General features: G+C 51.6%; 3 protein-coding genes across 4 annotated transcripts in view; 1 reads left to right on the top strand and 2 right to left on the bottom strand.

Moving 5' to 3' along the window:
* The window catches only part of RPS3 (ribosomal protein S3), a 780,806-nt gene that overhangs the window by 475,333 nt on the left and 277,681 nt on the right, over positions 1–27,792 (bottom strand). The window lies entirely within an intron of this gene.
* The window catches only part of MAP6 (microtubule associated protein 6), a 160,360-nt gene that overhangs the window by 23,981 nt on the left and 108,587 nt on the right, over positions 1–27,792 (top strand). Inside the window, exons 3-6 of one of the 2 annotated variants that reach the window (XM_049619561.1) lie at positions 5,507–5,711; positions 15,615–15,713; positions 18,107–18,280; positions 25,306–25,364. The gene's annotated coding sequence lies outside the window, so the exon portion shown is untranslated. The remainder of the gene's footprint in view (positions 1–5,506; positions 5,712–15,614; positions 15,714–18,106; positions 18,281–25,305; positions 25,365–27,792) is intronic. The other variant, XM_049619567.1, reaches the window with a different exon arrangement.
* MOGAT2 (monoacylglycerol O-acyltransferase 2) lies at positions 6,878–27,792 on the bottom strand. Its single transcript, XM_049619685.1, has 6 exons — positions 27,702–27,792; positions 20,195–20,373; positions 11,072–11,276; positions 10,300–10,474; positions 9,462–9,661; positions 6,878–7,505 (listed from the first exon to the last, which is right to left on the bottom strand). The coding sequence occupies exons 1-6, from the start codon at positions 27,790–27,792 to the stop codon at positions 7,351–7,353; spliced, it is 1,005 nt and encodes a 334-aa protein (XP_049475642.1). The 3' UTR covers positions 6,878–7,350.

Genomic DNA, 27,792 nt, shown 5'->3' with positions numbered 1-27,792 from the left:
GTGTGTGCTAACCCATGCATACATACATACTTACAGAGATTTCTGTATCTATACATCTGTATCTATATCAAACTAAACATGAACTCATATGGATGTCTCCCACTGTAATGTCTTACACATGGATCATTCTAGCCTTCCTTCTTTGCGTATCTGTAACCTCCCTCTCCAACGGTGAGAAAACTGACTCCCACCATCCACTTACCTATTTGTGTACTCTCAGTGTACCATACAGCCATTTCCAAATTGTTAACCCATATCCCCAAGGGAAATCCAACTTCAACTACAGCACGGCATTTATTTACAACTTATTTTAACATTAGTCTTACAGCTTCCAGTCAAAACACTATTTTCCAAGATTGCCTAGGACCATCCTTTTCCCCCCACTCCCTCCCTTCAGTGAGGTTTTCTCATACATTTATAATACAGGTTTAAGATTCTTTTCTCACAAGTCCACATTCCATCTTGGAATTCCCAGACTCCTTGGTTGGTTTCTAAAATTTAATTTCTATACATTAATGTTTACTCTTTGTGGGTGTTGAGAAATACATAGTGTCACTTATACACCAGTACAATACCATACAGATCCGTTCTACCACCCTAAAGAGTCCCCTATGCTTCTTTTTTTTAATGTTTATTTTATTATTTTTGAGAGAGAAACACAGAGCACGAGTGGGAGAGGGGCAGAGAGCAAGAGGGAGACACAGAATCTGAAACAGCCTCCAGGTTCTGAGCTGTCAGTACAGAGCCCGACACGGGGCTCGAACTCATGAATTGTGAGATCATGACCTGAGCTGAGGTCAGACGCTTAACCAACTGAGCCACCCAGGTGCCCCCTCCCCTGTGCTTCTTTTAGTCAAAAGCTCACCCTTTCTAAATCCCTGGCAACTGCTGATATGCTTTCCATTCCTGTATTTTATCATCTTCCAGAATGTCATATGAATGGAATCAAATAGCCTTTTCACTCTGGCTTCTTTCACTTACCGCAATGCATCTGAGATTCATCCATGTTGGTGTATGAATTAATAAACAGCTCATTCCTCTTTACTTCAGAGTAGTATTCCACTGTACTGGATGTCCCAGTTTATCCCTTCACTTTCTGAAGGATATTTTGGTTGCTTCCAATTTTTCTGATTATGAATAAAGCTGATGTAAATATTGATGTACAGGTTTTTGTGAGGACTTGTTTTTTTTCTTTTTAATACTTTAATTAAAAAAAAATTTTAAGAGAGATAGAGAGAGAGAGAGAGAGAGAGAGAGAGAGAGGGAGGGAGCATGTGCCAGCAGGGAAGGGGCAGAGGAAGAGGGAGAGAGAGAATCCTAAGCAGGCTCCATGCTCAATGAAGAGCCCAATAAGGGGCTCAATCCCATGACCCTGGGCTCATGACCTGAGTCACAATCAAAGGTTGGACACTTAACCAACTGAGCCACCCAGGGGCCCCATGTGAGGACTTGTTTTCAGTTCAGTTGGGTAAATACCTAGAAACATGATTGTTGTCCTGTATACTAAGCCTATATTTCACTTTTAAAAAGTTACCAAAATGTCTTCCAAAATGGTGTGCCATTTTGAATAGAGTTACTTTAAATTTCCCAGCTTAAATCCAATTTTTCTGATCCTTTCCTTTGTTTCCCAACCTGGTAGTCAGGGGATCTCACTCATAAGGCAAAGGGCACTGGCTTTGCCATCAGAGCTAGATTTAAATCCTGACTCCACTACTTAAAAACCATGTAAATACTGTGGCAAGTTAGTGAATCTCTCTGAGCCTCACACTGAGATGTAACTCTTTATATGTGCATGATGTCACAGGTTATGTTCCCCAGGAAGTGGACTCTGAGAGGTTGCTTAGCCTCTGGGATGTCGGCCCTTGGGGTCTACACCTACAGAAAGGAGGGAAGGCAGCAGAATTGGGCAGAGGGAGAAGTGGAACAGAAATGGCCCATCAGAGCTGTTCTGATCTGGGCTAAAGTGGTCCAGCCTTTATGTCCCTTCCGGATCAGTCATCGGATCGGTGTCCTGGTGGAGGCAGCTGTCTGCACCTGGCACAGCGTGTCCTTTCTCGAAGGTGCATCTGGGTGGCGCACTCCAGTATCCCCTGCACCAGGCAGAGTGGAGAGAACGCTGGATGAGAGCGGAGACCAGTCCCCTGTTGAACTCTTGCTAGCTACGTGCCCTCAGGCCAGCCTTTCCCTTCCCATAGCCCCCTCAGCTTACCCGTGTATGAGTGGCTAAGACCTCAGCCCCCGCCAATCCTCATATAGCACTTCGCAGTCCATAGAGCGGTCTCGTGGACCTTAATTCACAACAATCTTCTCATACCAGTAATTAGTCTCCCCCGGTGAGCTTGGGCCCGTCTATTTCCATTCATTCCCTCACTGAAGATGTAACTGGGTGAACATAGCACTTCAACTGGTTACACGTTTTCTGGCAAGGAGTGACGGCAGAGAGTTAGACTCTAAGAAAAGCCCAAACCTCATTTGTGATCCACACGCTCTACCGGGTCTTTCGAAATCCACTTCCTGGCATTTCCAAAGGGGAGGGGTGAGGAAGAACCAGCATTTATTGAATCCTCATTTATGGTGAAGCGTTTACAGCTGATGAAACCACGCCCCAGGGAGGGGTGGGGCGCAGCCAAGCCGGCGGGAGGGGTGCTGCGAGCCTTGCTTCTTCTCGGGCCCGGCCACCTCCATTGTGCCATCCTGCCCAGTTTGAGAAGAACTAGGCAGAGTGGGAGCAGCACGAAATAGCTGTGTGGGCAGACGGCCTTCACACTGAGACCAGGATTCCAGAAAGTCCTTTAACCTCCCTGACACACGATCCTCATTTATTATAAGAGTGGGCGTCACTGTCAATATCGTTGAGATAATGCGTGTAAGGCATCCCCCCGGAGCCCAGCATGTACTAGGTTCTCAGTAAGTGGCTCAGCGTGCTGACTGCCCTTCAGTGAGGTCATTAAGACAGATGCCCAGTTCAACCCAAGACATCTGGTCCTGCCCATGACCCACTCCAGCTCCAGGACCTTCCAGGTCTCCTCCCTATCTCAAGGATAAATTCCTGACTCCTTGACTGGACATTTGAGTCCCCCCACAGAGGAGGCAAGGCAAAGTCAGGGGACCTGGCCACCTTGTTCACTACTCCCTCAATCAAAGTTTGCCGAACAAAAGCCTAAAGCTCCAGCCTCCCGTCCTGGAAGCCTCACTCTTGCCCCCTGATCCACAACAGTGACCATCACCCACGTGTGCCCTGCACTGCCCATCCTCCCTGCCTCTGCTCACTCAGCAGCTTCCATCCTTCACGTCTCAGCCTCCTCCTGAACCCTTGCAAAGCCCGGTCAGGCCCCTTGTGAGGCCAGCACTTGGCCCATGCCACGTGGCTGCTGGCAGTGCTGTGCTGGCTGACCCCTGTCCTACCCGTCACCATAAAGCAGTGTCAGACAGGCTGGGCCCTGTGGGCCCTTTGTTCTCTGTGGGTAATGGCATCTGAGAACTTTTTCCCAGGCCAAAGGGCAGCCTGGTTTCTAGAAGAGACTCCAGCTCACCCCATACCTGAGGGCCTCTGACCCTGTCTACTACACCTGCCAAATCCTGTCATCCTCTGACTGTCTGAATCTATCTGTGTGTGGGCTGGGGTCGGGCCACTGTCTTCCCACACGACGTGGAGGCCCCTGAGGCAGGCTCTGAGGGGCCCTGAGGAGATGTCAGTTAGGAGGTACGTTGATAGGTGCAGCTTTGACACGTGGTATTAGCTGGGGAGGCCAACCACTATAACGAACATGGGAAAAGGCCATGTTTTACTCAAAGTCTGGGCAGATGTCTGGGGCAGCCTTCCCTCGAGATCAGGCTCTATCCTTTCTTGTCCTGCTATCGTCGTCCACATGCGACACCCAAGGTCATTGTGAAAAGGGGAGAATTCTCTGCCCTCTGGCCACCCCCCCAAGTCTCTCACCACTCCCTTTCTCAAATCTCCTGGTCACCTCTTACCCCATCCTGGCCAGGCCAGGAGGTCATGGATAGCATTCCGTCCTCTGATCTCTGCTCAAACTGTGCCCCACACATCTGGGGGACCCTCTCTGTGACCAGGCAGGCAGCCCTACCTTGTGTAACAGCACACAGCGTGGTGTAGCCCTCAGAGGCCAAGGAAGAATATAGTCATTAGCCTGAGACATTGGAGACCCTTTCAGGGAGCTGGGTTTTTGTTCAGAGAGCAGAGGTAGGTGCTATATGTGGGTAGACTGGAGGGGGATTGTTGGAGGCAGGAGTATCATGCACAGGGCTGTGACCACCCAGCAGCCACCCGGGTGCTGAGTGCTGCGGCTGAGGAACGGGGAAGTCTGGGGCCCCCGGGGGAACCCCTACCTCGACCGGGGGCATTAGGGAAGACTTCCTCGAACAGAGGAAACCAGTATTGAAAGAGGACTGGGAATTTCCCAGAAAAAGGGGGAGGAGGGGTGAGGGAGATGGCATTCCAGGCAGAGGGAACAGCATGGGCGGAGCCTATAGGAAAGAGATCACATCTGGTACAATTAACTGCAAATGGTTCCGTGTGATGGGAGCCCAAGGCTAAGGGAGGAGGGGACGTGAGGATGGAGAAAACTGGGCCAGATGGTGGAAGAGTGGCGAATGGCAGGCTAAGAAGCTTGAGCCTTAAGGTGGACATCTGTCTTCCATCAACCCCTCCAGATCCACTTGCCACCTGTCGCCATCTAGCTTTTTCCCGGAGACCTACCGGTGTGGACTATAACCACAGGCCATTGTGCCCTCCAGCTTGCAGTTGGGTTTGGGCAATAAGGAACCTTGGCAGAAGAGGGAGGGAGAGAGGAAGGTGGGAATGCCCACTCCTGGCTCCTGCCCTGCAGGGTCACCTGCCAGGCCCGTGATCCCTGACCAAAGATGGCCCCTGTATGTGACACACTGCACTCTACCAGTTCGTGTAACTGCCCATCCTGTGTGGTTTCCCATGCATCTCAGAAGATTGTTCCCTCATCAAACCCTCCTTAAATTATCCTGCCTTCAACATGCCATCTGGTCTTTGTTGGGATCCAGGCTGATACAAACTCTACGAACAATGGAGAGCCACAGAAGGGAATTGAGTAGGGGTTGACACAGCCAGATGTGTGTTTTAGACAGCTCTCCATGGCTCGTAACTGAGGACAGATTGGGGCAAGAGGCAGAGGCTGAGCTGGGGCCCTGGGGACGAACTACAGCTCTTGTCACCCGCACACAGCCAACTTCAGACTTGTGGCGGAAGGCAGAAATTCTGCTGCAGGCTTTCATTTACAACTGTTTGGTAGATTGTTTGCAAAAATGGCCACAGAATCCCTTCTCCAAACTCCAGCCTTTCGTAGTTCCTCCCAGGCGGAGGTAGAGTCTATTCCTCACCCCTGAAACTAGTGGGGGGGGGGCACCTCATGAATTGCGTTGATCAACAGAATACGATGAAGTGACTGTGCAGATTGCTCAGCCCAGGACTTAAGAGATCTTGCAGCCTTGCTCTCATTCTTCCAAAATCCAGCCACGACTGAATGCTGAAGACCCATCAGTATGGGGAGGGGCCCCGTGCCCACCTCAGCCAGCTCCCCAGTGGGCCCAGCCCCCACGGAACGCAGCTGCATGAAGCCTGGCCAACCCACAGGATTGTGGAAAATAATAACTCCTTGCTTCTTCAGCCATTCAGTTTGGGCATAGCCCACCATACAGCAATAGAGAACCTACAATGGGTGAGTACTTATCTCCTTTGCAAAACCTTGCCCTTCCCTCGTGGCCCTGCCCACCTGTCACTACCTCTTTCTGGCTGAAAACCATCACTCCCTCCTCTGAACACCACTGCTCTTTGTTCCCACCTGCCTTGTGACCCTTCTAGCATACTGCCTCATGGGATAACAGGCACCTTCCTGGGACACTGGGTACGTTGATCACCTGGGTCCTAACTTACATCATTCCAGACATGATGTGGAGTGGCTTATGTGACTCGAAATATGATCTTACTATGCTTATAGCTTCATTTCTCAGATGGCACAATTGGGGTTTGGAAATGACATGACTTGCCCAGGGTCACTAAGAAGGGATGGGCCAGGATTTAAACCCAAATTTATACCTCTCAGATGTCCCCCATGCTGTAGTTACTGGAATGAGTTGCTCCAGGAGGGAAAGGATCCTGCTTCCCTGCTAGAGGGGGAGGGAGGAGTCACAAGTAGGGTCCTCACCCTGGGCATCCTGTTCTTCACTACTGACGTATGTCCCAAACCCAGGAATCCAGAATTCTTCCCATCAGCACATCTGTCCCCATGTCACCCACTGGGCCGACACACACAGACAAGCACCCCTTGCGTCTGGTCTTTATTCTCCATGTTGGTCTGCCCTGTGTCTTAACCTAGCCTCTCACCGTCTTGCCCAACAGAACAGGCCCAGGGGTGGTAAGCTTGGGGCCATCGGATCAGGAAGGAAGAGTCAACATGGCATTATCTGGCTCAATCTGATCTGCCTTCTGGGAAGATGAGATAGGGCCACAGGGCCAGGCAGGGAAGAGAGGCTTTGACCAGCCTTCTTTGTTGGGGGATGGGGAGGAACAGAAGAAGGCTGCAACAGGATTTGTTGAACTGACATTTATGGAGACCTCCCACCTTTCTGTGTCAAGGTCAGGGGCTGAAATGACCGTGAATGAGTAAGAGGTGCCTCATGGAGCTCTCTGCCTATGTAATGTCAGAGCTTAGACTCAGGGTTCATCTCAGTCAGTCAGGGAAACTGAGGCTCAGAGGGAGGGTGAAGAGGTCTGCCCACTGTCATATAGCCAGTGACAGAGCACGGTTCTCCTCATCCACCTTTCGGGCCCCTGTGGCTGCCAGTCTACAGTGCAGAGGACCCAGAAACTCACAGGGGCCTGGCATGAGTGCGGAGGCCTCAAGGCCACCTCCTCCTCTCTGGCTCAGGGAGGGAGGAGACGGAACATGTAGGGTGCGGGATGAGGGACCCTGTAGGAGACGGGGCTGGAGCCTGGGGCTTCTTTTGTGCTGTTACTCAAGGTAGAGGAAGGAAAACCTGGTTGCCGTTCTCTTTCTCTGCCTATTGAGTGACATTATAACCGGGGATAGAGACCTCAGAAATCACTCTCTTCCAGCCCTCTCTCCCATTCACAGAGGAGGAGGCCAAGGAGAGGGAGGCTCGCTGCGGCTTGGCAGCGGGAGTGCAAACCAGCGACGCCCGAACTGGCAGCTGGACTTAGGGCCTGGCATGGTTGGATTTGCAGAAGTTTGGGAAGGCTGTGACCGTGTACTCAACGGACACCTCCAGGAAGCCTTCTCAGATCACAGCACCTCCAGCTGGGCTCCCTAACGCCAGCCCTGGCCTCTGGGGAGGCCCTCAGCAGAACTCCAAGTGCTGGTCCACGGGGACGTTGTACTTGAGCTTGTGGGCTTCGAAGAGGTCACACAGCTCCTTGATGTAGCGCCGGTGAAGCTTGTCCACCTCCTCCTGCGAGGGATGCAGCGTCTTCTGCACCTCTATGGGCTTTCCCACTGCAAGACACAAATGTGGGTGCTGGCCCAGAGCAGGAGCCACGGGGTTGCAGGGGACCTTGGGGCAGGTGCCCACCCCCATGGTCATCTCTGCAGGAAACTGCTCTTACTGCCATCCCTTTCAGCCCTGTTTTGGGTGATGGATTCTAAGATGTTATAGCAACTCCAAGATTCTGACTCAGTAACCATACCAACTGGCATTGCAATGTGCTCTGCAATGTGCCAGGCACTTTCCGTGCATTAGCTCTAATCCTCATAACAACCCTCTGGGGATAGAAACTCTTACTATTCCCGGTTGACAGGGGAGGCAACGAGGCTCAGAGAGGTTAAGTAACTTGTTCAAGGCCACACAGCCAGGAAGAAACAGTTCTAGTTTTTAAATCCCAGGGATATGCTCTTAATTTTCAGGCTATACTGTTTGGGGAGCCCAAGATGTCATGATTAGAAGCGCCTGTAGTTCGGGGTGCCTGGGTGGCTCAGTCGGTTGGGCGTCCAACTTCAGCTCAGATCATGATCTTCTGGCTTGTGGGTTCGAGCCGCTTATCCGGCTCAGTGCTGACAGCTCAGAGCCTAAAGCCTGCTTGGATTCTGTCTCCACCTCTCTGTCCCTCCCCTGCTCTCTCTCTCTCTCTCTCTCTCTCAAATATAAATAAACATTAAAAAGAGAAAAAGAGGTGCCTGTAGCTCTCGGGTGAGGTGGGCCAACTGCCCAGACAGCAATTCTTACCGCCCCCCCCCCCACCGCCCCCGGGCCTGTAATGCCCCCTTTGTTCTAGGGAGAAATCAAGAAGCCCTAACTAACCTCTTCCTCTGGTTCTTCCTGGCTGGGAAGGTAGCTCCCTTGACTTTTCCTTTTGGGAATAGCTCTGGAGGCAGCAGCAGGATTTTTTTTAACCTTTAAAAAATTTTTCTTTAATATTTATTTATTTTTGAGAGAGAGAGTATGAACAAGGGAGGGGCAGAGAGACAGGGAGGCACAGAATCTGAAGAAGGCTCCAGAGCCTGAAGAAGTCAGCATGGAGCCCGATGCAGGGCTCGAACTTACCAACTACAAAAGATAACGTTACCTGAGCGGAAGTCAGACGCTTAACTGACTGAGGCACTCAGGTGCCCCAGAGGCAGCAGCGGTATTAACACGCATGAAAATATTGCCACGATAAAACAGGAAAAGTCATGGCGGAGGGGATTCACCAAGTCTGTGCTCAACTAACAAATAAATGGATGGATAAAGAGGAATGGACCTCTCTCAATAGGCTTTCTCAGAGGGATCTGGTTGGGATCCAAGAAGAGAGCAAATGAGGAGTCCAAATTGCTGAAAAAGTAGGGCTGAGTCCATGCATTAAGGCTCATGCCCATTATTTACGGGAAAATCCCTCAGGCTCTAACCCAAGCCTATTGATTGCTACTCTACACAATTCTAACAGACTTGAGATGCTCTTTCCTAAATTCACCTTCTCCAATGAGCCCTATTAGATCCTCTGGGTCAGAATTAAACTCTTCTTCTCTAGCGTAATAAAGAGTCAAATAGGTCCCCATTCAGTCCTCAATTTTGTTACTCAAAGGCAGTGTGATCTTTTGGAAGTTACTTAACCTCTCTGAGCCTCAGTTTGCCACGAGTGAAATAGGGATAATAGTCCCTACCTGGAAGGCTCTTAGGCTAAATTGAGCTGCTGCAGGTCAGGAAGCCAGTGCAGTGCCTGGCACGCAGCAGGTACCCTGTAATCAGTAGTGACTACTGTTCTTCGTGCCTCTGTTGCGGTTCCCATCCCAAAGTGCCCTGTATTAGGGTTATCTGCTTGCGTGTATGTTTCCCAGTCTAGAATGTGAGCTCCATGAGGGCGACGATGTATCTGAGCCGTCTCCATGTCCCCCTTGCAGCACATAGTCCAGGTCCCTTTCCCTGGAGCCGACCCCTGTCCCCCCCCCCCCACCCCACCAGCCTGGCTCTCAGCTCACCCACGGTGGTGATGGGCTGGCGGTAGGGTATAAGACCAAAGCTGTACTGGAAGACGCCACGGCCATGGAAGAGCGGGAGGGAGATACCCATGATCTTCTGCAGCCGGTCCTGGATGCAGCGCAACCAGGAGCCAGGAGAATTCTCGACCTGGTCAAATAATTCATTCTCCCCGAAGGAGAAGATCGGCACGAGAGCAGCCCTGGAGGGAGACAAGAGAGACTACGTGTGGAAGACCCTAAAGAAGACCCCAGCTAGCTTCCTGCCTGGACCCGGTGACGAGGAATTGGAGCAGAGGACAGAGCCCTGGGCCAGGAGTGGGAAGCCTGAGTTGCCTACCAGACCTGCCGTAGCTTTGCTTTCTGAACTCGGGCAGGTCCTGGGCCCTCTCAGGGCCACAATCTCCCAGCTGTAACAGGACAGATAGACCAGAATGCTTCAGAGAGTCCTCCCAGATATAAAACATCTGTGGACTTTGTAGAAAACCTCTCTCCAGCTCCAGCTAACTTGTATTCTTCAAAGACGCTTCGAAGTAGAAGAGCTCTGTGATATGCCCCAAACTCCATTTTCCCAGATCCCATAGATATCAGATCTCGTGCCAGCTTCGGGCAAATACATCCCTTCCCACTTAGTCCCTTTGATCACCACACTTGTCTTCTGAAATCTTTTCTGGGTATTTAGGCACGACATAGTACGGATCTCCCCAAGATAGAATCTTCATTGTAAAGGGACTAAGACTCTCCCTGTCCCAATACAATCTGCATTAGTCTCTGCTGTCTTCCCGCCCAAATCTAATCCTTGCCCATCTCCAGCTGAACGGAGAGCCCTCTTCCCAGATACCCGTGCATCAGGGCGAGTCTGACGAAGCCCTTGCGGTTCCGCAACAACAGCGTGTAGGCCCCGGGCCTGGCATTCAGTGCCTCCTGGGCACCCCCTATGATGATGGCCAGCAGATTGCCACCTTCTTTCCTGTTGAGAATGTGAGCAGCGCTCTCCTTGTCTGATGTGACCAGCCCTGGGAAGAGAAGAAGGTGGTCAGGTACGGGGCAAGGGGACAGGGATTGTCAAGTGGATGTGAGCCACGAAAGGGATCACCAAAAGTGGCCACAGAGGCCTGGGTCCCCACCCCACCCACTCCAGCTTGGAGTTCCCTGAGGACTGAAACTGAGTTCTCTCCCTTTTCCTGACACCCTCGCCAAGCTCACGGCCCCACATGGTGCTGTGGGAAGTACTTCCTTGGGTCTAGCCACCTTCTTCTATTGCACATGTTCTTGTAAGAAGTACAGAACCGTTGGGGCGCCTGGGCGCTCAGTCGGTTTAGCATCGGACTTCGGCTCAGGTCATGATCTCACCGTTAGGGAGTTTGAGCCCTGCGTCAGACTCTGTGCTGACAGCTCGGAGCCTGGAGCCTGCTTCGGATTCTGTGTCTCCCTCTCTCTCTGCCCATCCTTGCTCGTGCTCTGTCTCTGTCCCTGTTTCTCTCTCTCTCTCTCAAAAATAAATAAACATTACAAAAAAAAAAAGCACAGAACGGTTGGCATCCTTGCCACAATGCCTCTTCCCATGCCTCCAGCCTCATCCTCTTGGACTACCCCAGGGTATAAAGACTCACCCCCCGACATGATGTAATCCCTGAAGAAGGGGACCCGGAACCACAGGGTCAGCATCATCAGATGGGGGCGGATGCCAGGGAAGAGCGAAGGGAAGCCTGTGCTCTCGGTGCACAGGTTGACAAAGGCTCCAGCAGCCAGGACCCCGTGGGGGTGGAAGCCGGCAAGGTAGTTCCGGGAGGGGTCCAGCTCGGCGGTCTTGACCAGCTGCAAGGACAGCAACCTGGTGAGCCAGAGCTGGACCTGTGTGCCGACCCCGACTGTGCCACTCATCAGTGTCACTCCCCCTCTCTGAGCCTCAGGCTCTTAAGAAGATCGAGATATGATGTGTGAAGGCACCCAATGATACCGTCTCAGATTCACTGCTGGCTTCGGACAAATTGCTTCCCTCTCGGGGTCTTCATCTGTAAAATGGGGACATTTAGCCTTCCTTCCATTCAGCCTGCCTTCCTCCCAGGACTGCTGAGAAGCTCGAGTCTGTTGGTGTCCTGGAATTACCAAGATTACTACAGGACCAGATATAATTCGAAGGCATCAGAGGGACACACGGGGGCACCAGCCTGCTGCAAAAGGCCCGTTTCCACAAATCTCAATATAAGAAAAATTGGCACTGAAGACCTGGGAGTGAGCATTCGCAAGGTATAGCAGGAGTGGTTGAAAGAGCATGCAGTCCAGGAGGCTGGCCCTAGTCCTCTTTACCCTTCTGGACAAAGCAAGTGTCTCCCTGTGGCTCCCTGCTCCCCCGACGCCAGACCTCCATCACCGCTTCATCACGCTCTTTCCCCAGCCCTGGGCTCTGCTGGCCAGCAACTTGCCAGAGTCTGGTCAGGCCGGCAGCATAGAGCAGGGAGCAGGGACCACGAGTCATTGCACATTGACTTGGGAGAGGAGAGCTGTTGTCCTTAGCGGCTCCAGGATGAAGTGGGGTGAGGGTGAAGGGCAGGAAGTGAGCTAACAAATGCTGCTCTCAGCCCATTACTGGACAGGCTGCTCCATGGCTCAGTCTGCAAAGATTGCTGCGGTGGGCAGTGACTGTGTGTGTGTGTGTGTGTGTGTGTGAATGGGGCAATCCCTTCCCCACCCTGCCAGGACCCGCAGGCCCACCCTTTATATGGTCCTGCACCCTGAGAGCCACAGGCATCAGAGTTTGAAGGCTCTTGAGGTCCCTGGCCCATGCCCCAAGCCCCTGGCAGGAGGGTCTCTGATAGGACTGGCCAGTCCCTGCAATCTGCACTCCTGGGCGCGGGGCAGTCCTTTCCACTCTGGGTCAGCTTTGCCAGGGTGAAAGTTCACCCTGTCATCAAGCTAAAACTTGCAGCAGGTGACTCCCCGAGGATTCTTGTTGCTGCCTTTGTGGTCCAGGAGGCCTGGCTACCTTCTCTTGGAGCCTGGAGGGACTTGGTGCAGGGTGGGGAGGCGGGGGGGGGGGGTGATGGACAGCAATGGGGATCTGAGCCTGCCTGCCCCATCGAGGCTGAACAGCCCCAGATTCTCCTGCACTTGGTTTCTGTAACCCACCCTCCTGCCCAGTATGGCCCCCAGTTACCCACTGACGCTTTGCAGAAAGGCTGCAGGGACCACAGCTGGGGAGACCATTGCCTCCCATACAAAGACAAACCCCTTCCACTCACGCAGTGAAGACTTGCTGGATATGAAAATAAAGATGGGACAGAGAAATCTCTGGCTATTCTCAGTGAGAAAGGTGCTTGCACAGGCACCCATCCGGTGGTGTTTCCCTACACACATACCTGGCTCCCTTCACGGAAGCACCAGCACATGAATTCCTTCTCAGCAGCGGGAAGGCAATTTTGTACAACCTCCATGAAGGCGATTTGGCAATAGCTATCACAACCACAAAGTGTAACTGACCTTTTACCCTAGCAACTCCACCACTGGGGAATTGCTTGTGCTTGCGCAGAATGATATTAACCACGGCATCTTTTTTTTTGTACCGTCATCAACCCCGCATCCCCTCCAATGTCCACCAACAGGGCCCGTTCAGACAAATTGTGAAACGTTTGCCCCTCTGCAGCCCTAGGGAAGTATGGCGAAGATCTCCCTGGCCTGGCAGGGGAAGGTGGCCACAATCCCTCGTCAGGACAGAGCAACGGGCAAGACGGTGCGTGCAGAACGCCGCTGACCCGGCTGGCAGAGGGGGCACGCGCTTGCTTGCGTGTGGACAAAAGCTGGTCGGCGCAGTTGCCTCTGGGGAGGGAAGGGAGGAAATGAGAATTGAGGTGGGGGGGTGGACCCTTTACCATACACCCTTTTGTCCCTTTGGAATTCTGAACAAGAACGTATGACTTATTTTAAATGAACAATGAATGTATGAATGAACAAAACAAATGAATCAATGAAAGAAAGAAGGATCATCCTTGATAAAGGCTTTGTGTGTTGAGACACATCCTGGTGAATGTGAGCGCCTGTGTCTAGACGTGTGTGCCAATACTTGCACGTGCAGTTACGTGTGCGTGACCTGGTGGGTTGCTGTGCACTGATGGGTTGTCACTGTCTACCGAGGCCTGATCTGCACCTCCCTAGACATAGTCTCTACCGCTGTTTTTCTGCGCTAACCTCTTCTATCTGTCCCCTGGGCCCAAGTGGTGTCACTCCCTCGCTGTGAGGGTCTTTTTATTATTTTTATTTTATTTGATCTATTTATTTTTATTTTTTTAAATTTATTTATTTTTTAATTTACATCCAAGTCGGTTAGCATATGGTGCAACAGTGATTTCGGGAGTAGATTCCTTAGTGCCCCTTCCCCATTTAGCCCATCCCCCCTCCCACACCCCCTCCTGTAACCCTCAGTTTGTTCTCTATATTTAAGAGTCTCTTATGTTTTGTCCCCCTCCCTGTTTTTATATTATTTTTGCTTTCCTTCCCTTATGTTCATTATATTTGTTTCGCTTCCCTTCCCTTATGTTCATCTGTTTTGTCTCTTAAAGTCCTCATAGGAATGAAGTCATATGATATTTGCCTTTCTCTGACTGACCAATTTCACTTAGCATAATACCCTCCAGTTCCATCTACATAGTTGCAGATGGCAAGATTTCATTCTTTTTGATTGTCGAGTAACACTCCATTGTATATATATATACCACATCTTCTTTATCCATTCATCCATTGATGAATATTTGGGCTCTTTCCATACTTTGGCTATTGTCGATAGTGCTGCTATAAACATGGGGGTGCATGTGTCCCTTCGAAACAGCGCACCTATATCCCGTGGATAAATGCCTAGTAGTGCAATTGCTGGGCCGTAGGGTCTGTGAGGGTCTTGAGATTAAGACCACCTGTCTGATGCCTCACCTGACCCAAGTATGGGTCTGGAACAGAGGCGATGCTCCAGAAAGACTGGAATGAAAGAAGAATGAACACATGAATAGAGGAGGCTGATGCAGCCTCAGAAGGAAGGCCTGGTTCTGCTGCCAGCTCACATGACCTTTGCCAGGCCCCTGCACTCCCCATGCCTCAGTTTCCTCTCTATCCCCCAAGACAGTGATAATGCCTCCCTGGCAGCGTTGCTACTGGGTTCGGGTGAGGTAAACAGAGAGGGGAAGGTTTATAAAGCGCTGCGTTCTCTGCCTTGCTCCCTCAGTTCTCTTAAGGAAGAAGTGGGACTAAGCAAAGACAGATGGGTGTCTGGGGAAGGGCTTCTCCGGGTGCGTGTCATGGCAGGCTGCGTACCAGGCAGTGGCTGGAGAATGGGACGGCCAGGGTGCTAGACTCTGGGGCATGTTAAAATTTTATATATATATATATATATATATATATATATATATGTGTATATAATTACCATAAAATTCACCTTTTTTGAAGTGTGCAATTCAGCGGTTTTAGTATCCTTCAGAAGTGAACAACCATCACCCCTATATAATTCCAGAGCATTTTCAACACCCCAAAGAGAAACCCCGTACCCATTAGCAGTCACTCCCCAAACTGTAGCCCCTGGTAACCACTAACCTGCTTTCTGTGTCTATGTGCTTATTGCCTACTGCCTATGTGTCTATTTGCCTATTCTGGGTGCTTCCTGCACACGGAACCACACAATATGGCTTTTTGTGTCTGTCTTCTTTCACTTTAGCAGAATGTCTTCAAGGTCCATCCATGTTGAAGCATATATCAGTACTTCATTCCTTTTTACGATTGAATACTATTCCATTGCATGGATATACCATATTTGTTGTTCATTGATCACTCGACAGACATTGAAATGATTTCCATCTTTTGGCCATTACAAATAACGTAGGCACGAACACTTGCACATTAGTCTTTGTGTGAACATGTTTTCAATTCTCCCAGGGGTGTCACTACTTTGAACCCCAAGACCCTTGCCTAGAAGACCACAGCCCTGCGGGATGAGAGAGGCATCTCAAGGAGAGGGCATCTGGACCGTGGGTGGGAAAGAGGACCACGAGGGCTGTGTCTCTGCCCTGTCTGCCCAGTCCCATCTCTCAACAAATGCCCTCATGCCTTCTTACACTCTTGGGGTGACCCAAATGCCTCAAGAACCCACTGTCCTGATGGCCCCTTTACGGTTCACAGATCACCCACACCACTAGCCTGTGTGACCGTGGCCCTCGGGAGGTCGGCTGCAGTGTGAGAGCCTCCATTTGATGGTTGCGCAAACTGAGATGCAGAGGGGTAAGTGACCTGCCCAAAGCCACACGGATGACCTGAGTTCAGTTCTGCTGTCTCCCGCACAGAGCACCAGAGCACCAGGCCGGGAAGTCTTTGTTCCAGACACAGAGAGCTACGTGGAGACTCAGGACTATCTCTGGGGTCTTTTCCTTTTTAGTCAAACTTGGAATGTCCAGGCGGTTAGCTTCAGGAGAAGGTGGTTCCTCCATTGGCAACTAGGTCCAGGCCCTGGAGAACCTGTTCATGACCTATATATGTACCTTGATTGCTTGGCAGTTTAAAAATGCAGGGCAAGCAAGATTTGGTTCAGTAATCTGGCTCTGGCCTTGGGCATCTCATTTGTGGCAGATTTCCCAGAGGATTCTGCCATATATCAGAGTTTGAGAATCACAGCTTTAAACCAAAGGAATCCCCTTCCAGCTTTAGGCCATTGGCTGTGCACATGCATGCGTGTATGGGGGGGGGGGGCAGGGAGACTGGGTCCTTGCCTGCCTCCTCCCATCATGGCCAGATGAAAAGAAAGGCTTTGAGCCACCCCCCCCCCCTTAGCTGGTGAGTTCTCCACCCTGACCTCACTGAGCACTGAGCAGACAGAACAGACACCCATTGACATCTGCAGCTATATTCCCTCAGTTCTGAGAAGCACCTTTTTTTCACATCTTAACATTATGCTATCAAGATGCATTTGACAATTTTAATTGGAAGAATTTTTTTCTTAGTGGTACATAAAATACCATATGTTTTACCATCAAGGATATCTTAGAGTTGAAGACACGCAGGATGCACCAAGCACAGAGAGCTGGAAAGAGTGCCCCAGGCGGTGCGCATTCCCAGCACCTACTGTGCGACAGGCACCTCAGAACACCTGCTTTCTCCATCTCCTGTTCACTCTGCAAGGGAAGTACTGGTGGCAACGGCTCCATTTTACAGACGAGCAAACTGAGACACAAGGTCAATCCACTTGTTCTAGGTCACATAGCTAGTAAAGTCGCAGAGGCAAGATCTTAACACAAGCAGCCTGGCTCTGTGTGTGTAAGCTGTGGGCTCTGCCGCCTTGTAGGAGTCCCCAAGCGAAAGGTGGTGGGGGTTAACGGGGTCAAGGGGTGCACCTCCGGTGACGGCACCGGCCCAAGTGACACAGCTCATGCCTGGAGAGCTGACAGCAAAGGGGGCAGGTGAGGCGTGAGCATGGGTCCAGAGTCCAGGGACCCAGAGTCTAATTTTTGCAGGCCAGGCAAAAATTAGATTTGATTTTCGGCGTCGTGGGAGTCCCCGCTGTGTTTTAACGTTTTGTGAGTATCATGGCTGCTGTGTGCAGGATGGACGGTAGGGGGCGTCGGCGGAAGCAAAGCCCAGATAAAAGAAATGATTGGTTAGGATTTAGGTAGTGAGTGGGGGAGGAGAGAAGGGTGAGACCCGGAGGAGTTTGGAGTCAGACCCCAAGCTTCAGAGCAGCAGCTCTCAACTGGGGCCAGTTCCCCTACCCCACCAGGGGACATGTGGTAACGTCTACAGACATTTGTGGTTGTCACAACGGGGAGAGGGGAGTGCTACTGCCATCCAGTGGGGAGAGGCCAGGGATGAAGACAGACCCCTCCCCCCCAATACGGACACACCTACAACAATCATTCCGTGTCAAATGTCCACGTGCCCAGGGGCAGAAAGCCTCCTGAGAGCTGCGGGCTGGGAGCAGGGGTGGGTGGAGGGGATAGCAAGGACCGGAAGTGAGCAGGAAGGGATGAAGGGAACCCCTCATCCCTCCCTGCAGGGCAGCTCTAGGGCTGAGGGGAGAGCTGTACCCAAGGCAGAGGTAAGACTCCTGGGAGGGTCCTGAGGACGGGCGCAGGTCTCTGGTGTAGGAAGACCCTCTCACAGGCAGAGCCCTCCCATGATGAAAGGAGCCACCAGCAGGAGGAAGTGTCACCCCGTCCAAGTGTAAGCTGGAGATCTGTCCTGGGCAGGTGGCTGGCTACCTACCAGGTTAAGAGACCCCAGTATGCTGGGAGGGGGCCGGGCTGGGAGGTGGGGCACGAAGTCCCTAGTGATGCCTGCAGGGCTGTGGAGGAACCGAGGGATGTCCCAGGTGTGGGTGAGGAGGTGTTCCGCACTGTCCCCAGCCTGCAGCATTTCCTGACACCAGGTCACCGCCCGGCCACAGCACTCCACCCCTCAGGCCTGGGCCTGTGCAGACAGTGTTTGTTCTGGGGTGATGAAATCTTCACAGGGGAAACCCAGCTTTGGGGCTGGTTTTCGGCATGAGGTGGGATCGGCGCCTCCTCTGCAAAACATTGCCCGATTCTTCATCATTGGCTCTTTAGGAAGCCTCTAGCACGAGTGTAGAAAGCTGCAAGGCCCAGAAACAGCGTTCCTAATCTTGCTCGAAATTCCATCACTAGACGCTAGTCCATAAAATCACACGGAGAACTGACAGAAGCTCAGAAACCCACTCGCATTTGACAGCGCAGCGCGGAGGCTTGTGAATGCGGGAGAGCTGCGGCAGAGCTGCGGCAGAGCTGAAGCTCCCTACCCTCCGGCCACCCCAAGATCTCCGCGGGGCCTGCGCTGTAAAGGTGTGTGGAAGAGTGGGAAGGTCTCCTGGGAGGAGGTGGGGAAGCGAATCTGCAGGCCCCAGCCCCACCCCTGCAGGCTCCCAGCCTAGGACAGGCGAAGTCAAAGCGCATGCCATCTCGCCCTCTGCTGGCCACCTGGCGGTACTGCTCACGCTCTGCAGGGGTGACGCACCAGGCCGGCCCGTGGGCAGCAATCCTGAAACACTACAGTGGAACGAACTGTGGCAAATCAGGGCAGCGTCCCACCAGTGTCAATAGTGCCGAGGTTGAAAGACCCTTCTCGAGGGCTGCCTGGCTGGGGGAGGATCAGGAAGGGCAGTGGAGGGGATAGGCACAGACCCTGCTTGTCTACGCTGACAAGATCTTGGGAGGGCACCGTGCAGAGCAAGCAAATATGGGAAGACCTCCCCCAATGTGGACCCTCAGGTTAGCCTCAGTACTGCCCATTCACTCTGCCCTTCAACAGCTATCACTTCTCATGAGGGTAGAAATCCCTGCCACTCAACTTCCTGCCCTCTGCCCAGCTCCTGCCCTGCTGTCTTGCCCTGCCCTGCCCTGTCCCACCCTTGCCCTTTGCCCAGGAGGCCCTGCTTACTGTGGTGCTAGGGGCTTCTGTATCCCAGCTTTTGCCCTGCTTTTGCTAGTCCTTGCCGGGCCCCAGGACTGTCAGAAGGGAGCAAGGCAGCAGCCCTGAGTCCCATGCTGAGTGCCCACGAGTCAGTGAGTTGTTTAACCTCTGTGAGCCTGTGTTTTCCCTCCGCTCCCCCTCCCCGCCCTTTACAAGCTGGGGACCTAATTCCAGCAGGGGCAGGAGGAGGCGGGGCTCCAGGATGGGGTGGGAGAAGCCAGGCAGGTGTGAAGGTCAGAACAGTAGAGCTCTGGGCTGTCAGAGTCCTCCACAGCACGTGCAAGCTTCCCCAGAGTCCCCACTGACTTAGTAAAGTAACACTAGCTCCTAGTTTACTGAGAACCTACAAGGTGCTTTCCTGACATCTCAGTGAATCCATCTAACTCAGTGATGTATGGCATTATCCCTTTACATATGAGGAAACTGAGGCTAAGAGAGGCTGTGAAACTCACCAAGGTCGCAGCTGGTTTGTGGCAGACTGGTATTAAGACCTAGTCTGTCCAGCTCCAGAGGCCACACTCTGTGCCTTTCTTCTCCTCTGTTTCCAGGGAACGGCCAGCTGACCCTGCCTGGCACCTCTCTGTGTCCCCACTGCCTTCCTACCCTGTCCCATCTGGCCAATAAGCCATCTCTGCCCAGCTGCTTATATCTGAGGGTTTAGTCTATCTGGGATTCGGTAAAAGGAGCCAAGGGGTCTGTTAAATCCCAGGGTCTGTTTCACTCAGGACTGACATTTGAGTCCAGGGTCAAGTACCCACAATGGCATGAGATGCCCTGAGTCACAGTGAGAGATTCAAAAGCGCTCAGAGTAGGAGGGCTCAGTCTGCTTCCTGAGGAAGCTTCCTGGGGAAACTGAGGTTCCGAATAGGGCAAGACCTTGCTCAAGAATTTGTTGAGTGGCATTGGTCACACCTTTGTCTCTCTCAGACTGTCCTTTTCCCCATCTGATGAGATGTGGGGCCAGATGGTCTCTTAGGACCTTGAGTTTATTACATTCACCCCCATACCTGACTGCCGCGGGGTTTACACCTATAAGATACGTATGTGTGCCACACTATATGCCCCACAGAGCGCCTTCCAACCCTGTACACTCATCATTCCTCACATTGGCCCCACATCCCCGCAGATGGGAAACCATGGCCAGAGAGAAACTGGACTCTTCCCTAGGCCACACAGTGGCATGGCCAAATAAGCCCCAACCTCCCCGCCCAGTATTCTACTCCCTGCACACAGGACCATGCTTCCGCCACCGACATGGCCATGCTCCATCCAGTCCCAGTACTCACCGAGACAGGGAAATAGTCCCTCATGTACTTCCACAAGAAGCAGCGCCTTATTGCTTGGAAGGGCCTGCCCCCCTGCCGTGGCTTTTCTCGGTCCAGGTACCACCAGGTCGCATACAGGACACTGAACAACCAGAATCTTGTGAACAGGAGGCCCACGAAGATGACAACACAGATCTGGGCTGGGGAGGGAAGCAGGAGCCATCAGTGGTCAGAGGTCTGAGAGGAAGGACGTGAGGCTGTCCACGCTGAGTCCGCCCATATGCCCAGCACTAGCAGCACGAACCTGTCCAGCCCGTGGCCCCGGGAGGAAGAGATAGGCTTCCCACTCCTTCAAGGAGGAAATGCACCTGCCAATGTCACGCTGGGTGCACAGATTTGAACCCTAGCCAGGCTGAACTTCAAAACTCACTTTTCCCACTGTACTGGGTCCCGGACCCTGGTCTTCCCTCTCTCCCTCCCTCCTTCTCCCCAGTAAAATAGTCTGCATTCACCAGGTGCTCAATGCTTGCTGGACAACTGATTGGGTTATTTCTTTCTAGTTTCCATCTCCTGGGACCTTGGAGAAAACGGAGACACTTTTTCTCTGCCCAGCCTTCTTTCTGTTGGCCCTCTGCCCTATTTTCCCACAGATAGAGCTGGCCAGATGCTTCTCTTATTGAAGCCCTTTCATGGCTTTCCCATAACCGGAGGCACTGCCCAGCCAGCTCAGCCTGGCATTCAAGCTCCGCGTGAGCTGGCCCTACCTGCCTCCTGCTCCAGCCCCACCTCAACCACACGCACCCCCAATGCTCTGGCCACACGACCTGCTGTGTTCCTACAGCTCACTCAGCTCTTTCAATCCCTTAGCTTTTGCTCGTGCTGATTCCTCCGCTTGCGGTGCCTTTCCTGGTGAAGGAGGGAGGGAGAAAGAGGCCAAGCCCTGGCTGGACCAGGCCCAGCGAGGAATTCCCCCTCTGACCTACAGTTCCGAATCCCTTGCCATAGGCTAGAATCCCAGCTTCATCTCAGGGGCAGCTGGTCTGTGGGCCATCCCTCATCTGATGCTGATGGAAAGAATATTCCCAGGGAATATGGCTCCTTCCCCTTCCCATTTCCTCTACTCAACACCGTGCACTTATCCTCTTAAAGAAGGTCAGCTTCCTGTTGTATATTCTGCTTGAAAGTAAGGCAGATGGGGCCTGTCACTCGTGGCAGGTTTCCTGGAGGTGGGGACTTTTGACCCAGTCCGAACAGTGGTAAAATTCATAAGCCCAGACGACGTAGAATTGGGGCTCACAGATGTTCACTTTACACAGAGCACCTCCAACATGCCAGTGCTGGTGGTAGAGCCGTGAATGACAGACACAAAGTCCTGCCCTCGATGCACCCGGGCACTTTGTCTTTTAAATTGTTATTGAGGTTGACAGGAAGCCATCAAAATGCTCGAGGAGAAAGCAGGCAAAAACCTCTTTGATCTTGCCTGCAGCAATTTCTTACTCAACAGGTCTCCAGAGGCAAGGGAAACAAAAGCAAAAATAACTCCTGGGACCTCATCAAAATAAAAAGCTTCTGCACAGCAAAGGAAACAATCAGCAAAACTAAAAGGCAACCGACAGAATGGGAGAAGATATTTGCAAATGACATATCCGATAAAGGGTTAGTATCCAGAATCTACAAAGAACTTCTCAAACTCAACACCCAAAAAACAAAGAATCCCGTGAAGAAATGGGCAAAAGACATGAATAGACCCTTCTCCAAAGACATCCAGATGGCCAACCGACACGTGAAAAAATGCTCAACATCATCATCATCATCAGGGAAATACAAATCAAAACCACAATGAGATACCACCTCACACCTGTCAGAATGGCTAACATTACCAACTCAGGCAACAACAGATGTTGGCGAGGATGCAGAGAAAGAGGAACCCTTTTGCACTGCTGGGGGGAATGCAAACTGGGGCAGCCATTCTGGAAAACAGTATGGAGGTTTCTCAAAAAACTAAAAATAGAACTACCCTATAACCCAGCAATTGCACTACCAGGTATTTATCCAAGGGATACAGGTGTGCTCTTTCAAAGGGGCACATGCACCCCCATGTTTATAGCAGCACTATCAACAATAGCCAAAGTATGGAAAGAGCCCAAATGTCCATCGATGGACGAATGGATAAAGAAAATGTGGTATATATATACAATGGAGTATTACTCGGCAATCCAAAAGAACGAAATCTTGCCATTTGCAACTACGTGGATGGAACTGGAGGGTATTATGCTAAGTGAAATTAGTCAGAGAAAGACAAACATCATATGACTTCACTCCTATGAGGACTTTAAGAGACAAAACAGATGAACATAAGGGAAGGGAAACAAAAAATAATATAAAAACAGGGAGGGGGACAGAAAAGACTCATAAATATGGAGAACAAACTGAGGGTTGTTGGAGGGGTTGTGGGAGGGGGGATAGGCTAAATGGGTCAGGGGCACTAAGGAATCTACCGAAATCATCGCTTCGCTATATACTAACTAATTAGGATGTAAATTTTAAACAATAAAAAATAAAGTTAAGCCAAAAAAAATTGTTATTGAGGTTAAAAGATGCGTAACATAAAGTTGGTCGCCTTAACCGTGTCTAAGCTCACAGTTCAGTGGCGATGAGTTCGTTCACATCGTTGAGCAGCCTTCCCTACTGCCCAGCTCCAGACCTCTTCATCTTCCCAAACTGAACCCCTGTACCCGTTCAACACTGACTCCCCGTGCCCCTCCCCCATTCCCTGCCAGCTGCCGTTTGATTTTCGGTCTCTACAAATTGGGCTATTCTAGGAACCTCCTATGAGAAGAATCATGAGGTGTTTGTCTTTTTGCGACTGGCTTATTTCACTGAGCATAACGTCCTGACGGTCATTCGCGTTATCCATGTTGTAGCAGCATGTGTCAGAATGGCCCTCCCTTTTTTGGCTGGAAAATATTCCATTGCATGTATATATCACATTTTGTTTATCCCATTCATCTGTCAGTGGACCAATGGACACTTGGGTTGCTTCCACCTTTTCCCTTTAAAATATTATTAAACTGGTTACTAATAATGAAAAATGGGGAGGCCTCACGTACAAACCCTGACATCTGCTATGTCTTGAAAAACTAGAAGAGGGGCGCCTGGGTGGCTCAGTCGGTTAAGCGTCCGGCTTTGGCTCAGGTCATGATCTCTCGGTTTGTTGAGTTCGAGCCCCACGTGGCGCTCTGTGCTGACAGCTCAGAGCCTGGAGCCTACTTCGGATTTGTGCCCCCCCTCCCTCTGCCCCTTCCCCACATGCACTTGGTCATGTTCTGTCTCTCACAATTAAATGAACATTAAAAAAAAAAAAGATGAGGGGCGCCTGGGTGGCTCAGTCGGTTAAGCGTCCGACTTCGCTCAGGTCACGATCTCACGGTCCGTGAGTTCGAGCCCCGCTCGGGCTCTGGGCTGATGGCTCAGAGCCTGGAGCCTGCTTCCGGTTCTGTCTCCCTCTCTCTCTGCCCCTCCCCCGTTCATGCTCTGTCTCTCTCTCTCTCAAAATAAATAAACGTTAAAAAAAAAAAAAGATGAAAAGAGCAAATGTTTAAAAAAAAGGAAAAGAAAGCTAGAAGAAACGGTAGCCCTGAGTCACTGCTCTCATGGTCAGCCCCTCCCTCCCACGTCCCCCACATTCCCAGACCTGCGGGCCAGTTTCTGCCTCAACAGTGCTTTATCCTCACCTAGGCCTTGCGGTTCCTGGAGGGGGTGGGAAAGGACCATTAAGTGGTTGTGGGTTGGTCACCTGTTTGTCTTAAATATTTTTTGTTTTAAGTTTACTTATGTATTTTGAGAGAGACAGAGAGAGCATGAGCTGGGGAGGGCCAGAGAGAGAGAGATAGAGGGAGGGAGAGAGAGAGAGAGAGAGAGGGAGGGAGGGAGAGAGAGAGAGAGAGAGAGAGAGAGAATCCCAAGCAGGCTCTGTGCCATCAGCACAGAGCCCGACATGGAGCTCTAACTCACCAAGCCATGAGAGATCATGACCTGAGCCAAAATCAAGAGTCGGACGCTTAACTGACTGAGCCACCCAAGTGCCCCTTAAATATTTTTTAATAACAACTTTGAAAGAGAAAGTTGTAGCAGAGTGGGAATAAAATGCCACCGTTTATATGAAAAAGAACATTGGCACTTATATATGGCTGCACACGCGTAGAGGAGAAAAGGAGCCCACAGCTCTGGAGGAAGGACAAGGATGGTAAGAGGCTTGAGTTAAATTTTATTTATTTCCTTTTCCACACTAAAAGTTTTTAATGGGGAAAAAAAGTTTAAGAACCCCAGCTAGGCCCCTCTCCCCTTGGGCAAAATCAGAAGTCTCTATAGGTGTCTCCCACTTTAAGAAAACCAGCTTGAGAGGGGCTCCTGGGTGGCTTCGTCAGTTAAGCGGCCTGCTTCTGCTAAGGTCATGATCTCATGGTTGGTGAGTTTGAGTCCCTCGTGGGGCTCTGTGCTGACAACAGGGAGCCTGCTTGGGATTCTGTCTCTCCCTCTCTCTCTCTGCCCCTCTCCTGCACTCGTGCGTCTCTGTGTGTGTGTGTGTGTGTGTCTCAAAAAGTGAATAAATGTTAAAAAAAAAATAAATTAAATAAAAACCAGCTTGAGAGAATAAAAACAAATGGCTAATAGTGGTTATCTGGAGGGTAGGATTTGGGGAAGTCTATTGCTTTTAGGACACACATTATTATGTTTGAATGTTTTACAATAGCACGTATCAGTTTTGTGGTCAGAAAAAGACGTTAAGATAAAACACACAAGGCATTGGCAATGGACCAGAAAGATCTCCCCGACACCCACCATCCCCCTCACCCTCAGCTCACCCTTCAACTCCTCTCAGCAGACAAACCTCCAGGCTACAGGTCACTTAGGAAGGGAGACACTTTCTTTCACTTAATCCTCACGACTCTGAGTGGAAACATTTTAAACCTGACTTTACGAAGGTCCAGAGAGGGTACGCCAATTGGTTAAGGTCACACAGCAAGCTGGGAGGATGGAACCTAGGATTCAACTCTACCATTTTGGCAGCATCATGCTCCCATTTATTCACTCAACAAATATTCACGGACTCTGACTCTTGACTCTTGTAGGAGCAGGAATTGCCGCTGAGGACACAGACGAGCTGTTTGAATGGCGCTTACCTTCCTGGGTGAGTTATAGAGGAGAGGTAAGGGAACAGTAAGCAAGTTACCCACTTGGGAGGTATTCGGCTGTTGGCCCTGAGTCCTTAGTGCCAAGTCCTAGTTGACTTCTCTGGCCACTTCTCTGGCTTCTACCATTCCCCAGAATGTCTCCTCTGACACCAGCATCTACCAGCTATTCAGTAAATGTGCATAGTCTTTACTCCTCCACCGGAAGCCTTTACTCTCAGGCCAGCCTTTCAATCCTGTCCTGTGGACCCATCTCCTAGGTAGCTCTGAATGGGGCCATTTCTCTCCACCCACTGCCAGCCTCCCTAGACCAGGGTGGGCAATCTTTTTTTTGAAGGGGCAGGTTACAAATATTTTAGACTTTGAGACTCAAGAGGCAACTTGGAGGCTATCACATAGGGATCTAACCATTTAAAATGCAACCATTTAAAAATGTAAAAATCCTTCTTAGCTCATAAACTTTACAAATACAAAAACAGTCAGTGGGCTGGATTTGGCCCATGGGCCATAATGTGGTGACCCCTGATGTAGGCAGTGATTGCTCCAGCCATCAGTCCATTCTCCCATAATCCAAACTGTAGATACATCCACCATGCAGCCACAGGGTCCTTTGGCATGCAGATTAGACCTTGTCACTCCCCTACCTAAAGCCCTTCTGAAACTCCCCTTTGCCCCCAGGAAAAGGGATACGGTAAAACCTTCTTGTCCTAGCACCAGTGAGCCCAGATCCCCTTTCTCAGCTGTCCTCCCTCTAGTCCTCCAGGCCCAGGGCTACTTGACCTCTCTGTGCTGCTCCTGACATTCCCAGGCTCCTACTCCCCAGGCCTGCAGGGCGGGGGGACGGAGGCAAGGTGGGTGCAGCGGCAAGGACAAACCCAATCATGCTCACAAAGCTCACGCGAGACATGTGCATGATGAACCTTATTCTGTGTGATCCCTAGGCCACAGCCCACCTCTGGGCCCCCGGTGACCTTTGTCCAGGAGCCAGCAAACCTGTAGCATGCCCTGGGCTGGGCCTCCTTCCTCAGGCTCTATCTGCCCTTTAGTCTCTTAGCCTCACCTGCTCCCACGCCCTCTGTCCTCTCCCCTCTCTCTGCTCCTCCTTCCCTTTCTTCCTTTGGCCTGGAAGGAGCCCGGGACTCAGGCCCTACAACCTTGGGCAGTTACGGTACTTGCTTTCTCTGCTCCTGTGTGTACCGGCGATAACCAGGGATATTTCATGTTTAACTACGCTTGGCATGGAGACACAGATGAATTGTAAGCGATGTAGGGTGCTGGAGGGCATGCTTTTCTGGGGGTGATTTCTTCAGCTGCAGAATCGTGAGGGGGTTCTGCAGGAGCACCTGGTATGTGTGGGTGTGTGGGGGTGTGTGTGGAGGGGGCTGGGGGTGTGTGGGGGCTGTTGACCAACCTGTACAGAGTATGCCCATATTGTAACACCTTGCATCAATGCACAGGCTGGACACCAGCCGTTGGGGAAGCCGTGCCTGCCCAGTCTCGCGCTGGCAGAGGAGGTGAAGAATCCCACATGCCCCCAGTCACTCTCTTCCCATGCTCAGCCCTGGGCCTTCCTCAGAAATGTCCTCTTCAGCAGAGGGGAGTTGGGGCAAGTGTGGTCTCCCTGGCCACGATCAACGTGCTCACCGTGGGGGTAGGGTGGGTAGGGGAACCTACGCATGTTTCCCGTGGGATCCCAGCCCAGGGGTTGGACCAGATGTGTGCTGGGCAGAGCAAGCACGTTCTTCACTTCACCCCACAGCAGCCCGGCAAGGGCAGCTTTGGTATTCCCATTCTACAGCTGATGCAGTAGAGGCCCGCAGAGGTCAGGCATGAGTCCAGTGAGGTCACGCGGATGCTCGGTTGCCCAGCCAGAGTCTGACCCAGGCTTGTCTGGGACCCCGCTCACTCCCCTGGGTCCTTTCCTTGTTCCCTTCTCTTTCCCCACCTGCCAGTCTCAGTGTCCTCCTCTCTGAAAGGAAGGAAAGAAACCCATTCCCTCTGAGGAGCCTGGAAATTTCCCACAATCACCTAGATCCTTCCCCACACCACCAGGCCGCCTGAGGCAGGGTCTCTGTCCCGGTACTAAAGTAGGTGGAACCCCCACCCCAGGAAAGCTCGGTAACCTGCCGGAAGCCACAGGTGATGGCTTCTACCCCACCCTATCCCCACACCCTGCCACGCCCTCCAAAGCCTCCAGGCGGGGGACTTTTCGGGCAGGGGCTCTGAGCACAGCAAAGCCCCCTTTCGAATGGATGTCTTTTCACCATCGATGCACTGTGTGCGCCCGAAGCGGCAGATGCCCGTGGTCTCCCAGCCCCCAGACCATCTCTCCTTACCCAGGGCCAGGAAGGAGAAGACCCACTGCACGACCATGAAGGTCTGCAGCCGGCGCTCCCATGGCACGAACAGGGGTGCAAACTCCACCAT

This window comes from Panthera uncia, chromosome D1, assembly GCF_023721935.1.
Source record: "Panthera uncia isolate 11264 chromosome D1, Puncia_PCG_1.0, whole genome shotgun sequence".
NCBI lineage: Eukaryota > Metazoa > Chordata > Mammalia > Carnivora > Felidae > Panthera > Panthera uncia.
This window is presented reverse-complemented; position numbering and strand designations above follow the sequence as displayed.

Excerpts from the sequence above, each read along its gene's own strand:
- MOGAT2 (XM_049619685.1), bottom strand. The coding sequence starts at position 27,792 with ATGGTGGAGTTTGCACCCCTGTTCGTGCCATGGGAGCGCCGGCTGCAG. Across the intron at positions 20,374-27,701 it reads CTTCTCCTTCCTGGCCCTGG|CCCAGATCTGTGTTGTCATC; the intron begins GTAAGGAGAGAT and ends TTCCCTCCCCAG. Across the intron at positions 10,475-11,071 it reads GGATTACATCATGTCGGGGG|GGCTGGTCACATCAGACAAG; the intron begins GTGAGTCTTTAT and ends TTCTCTTCCCAG.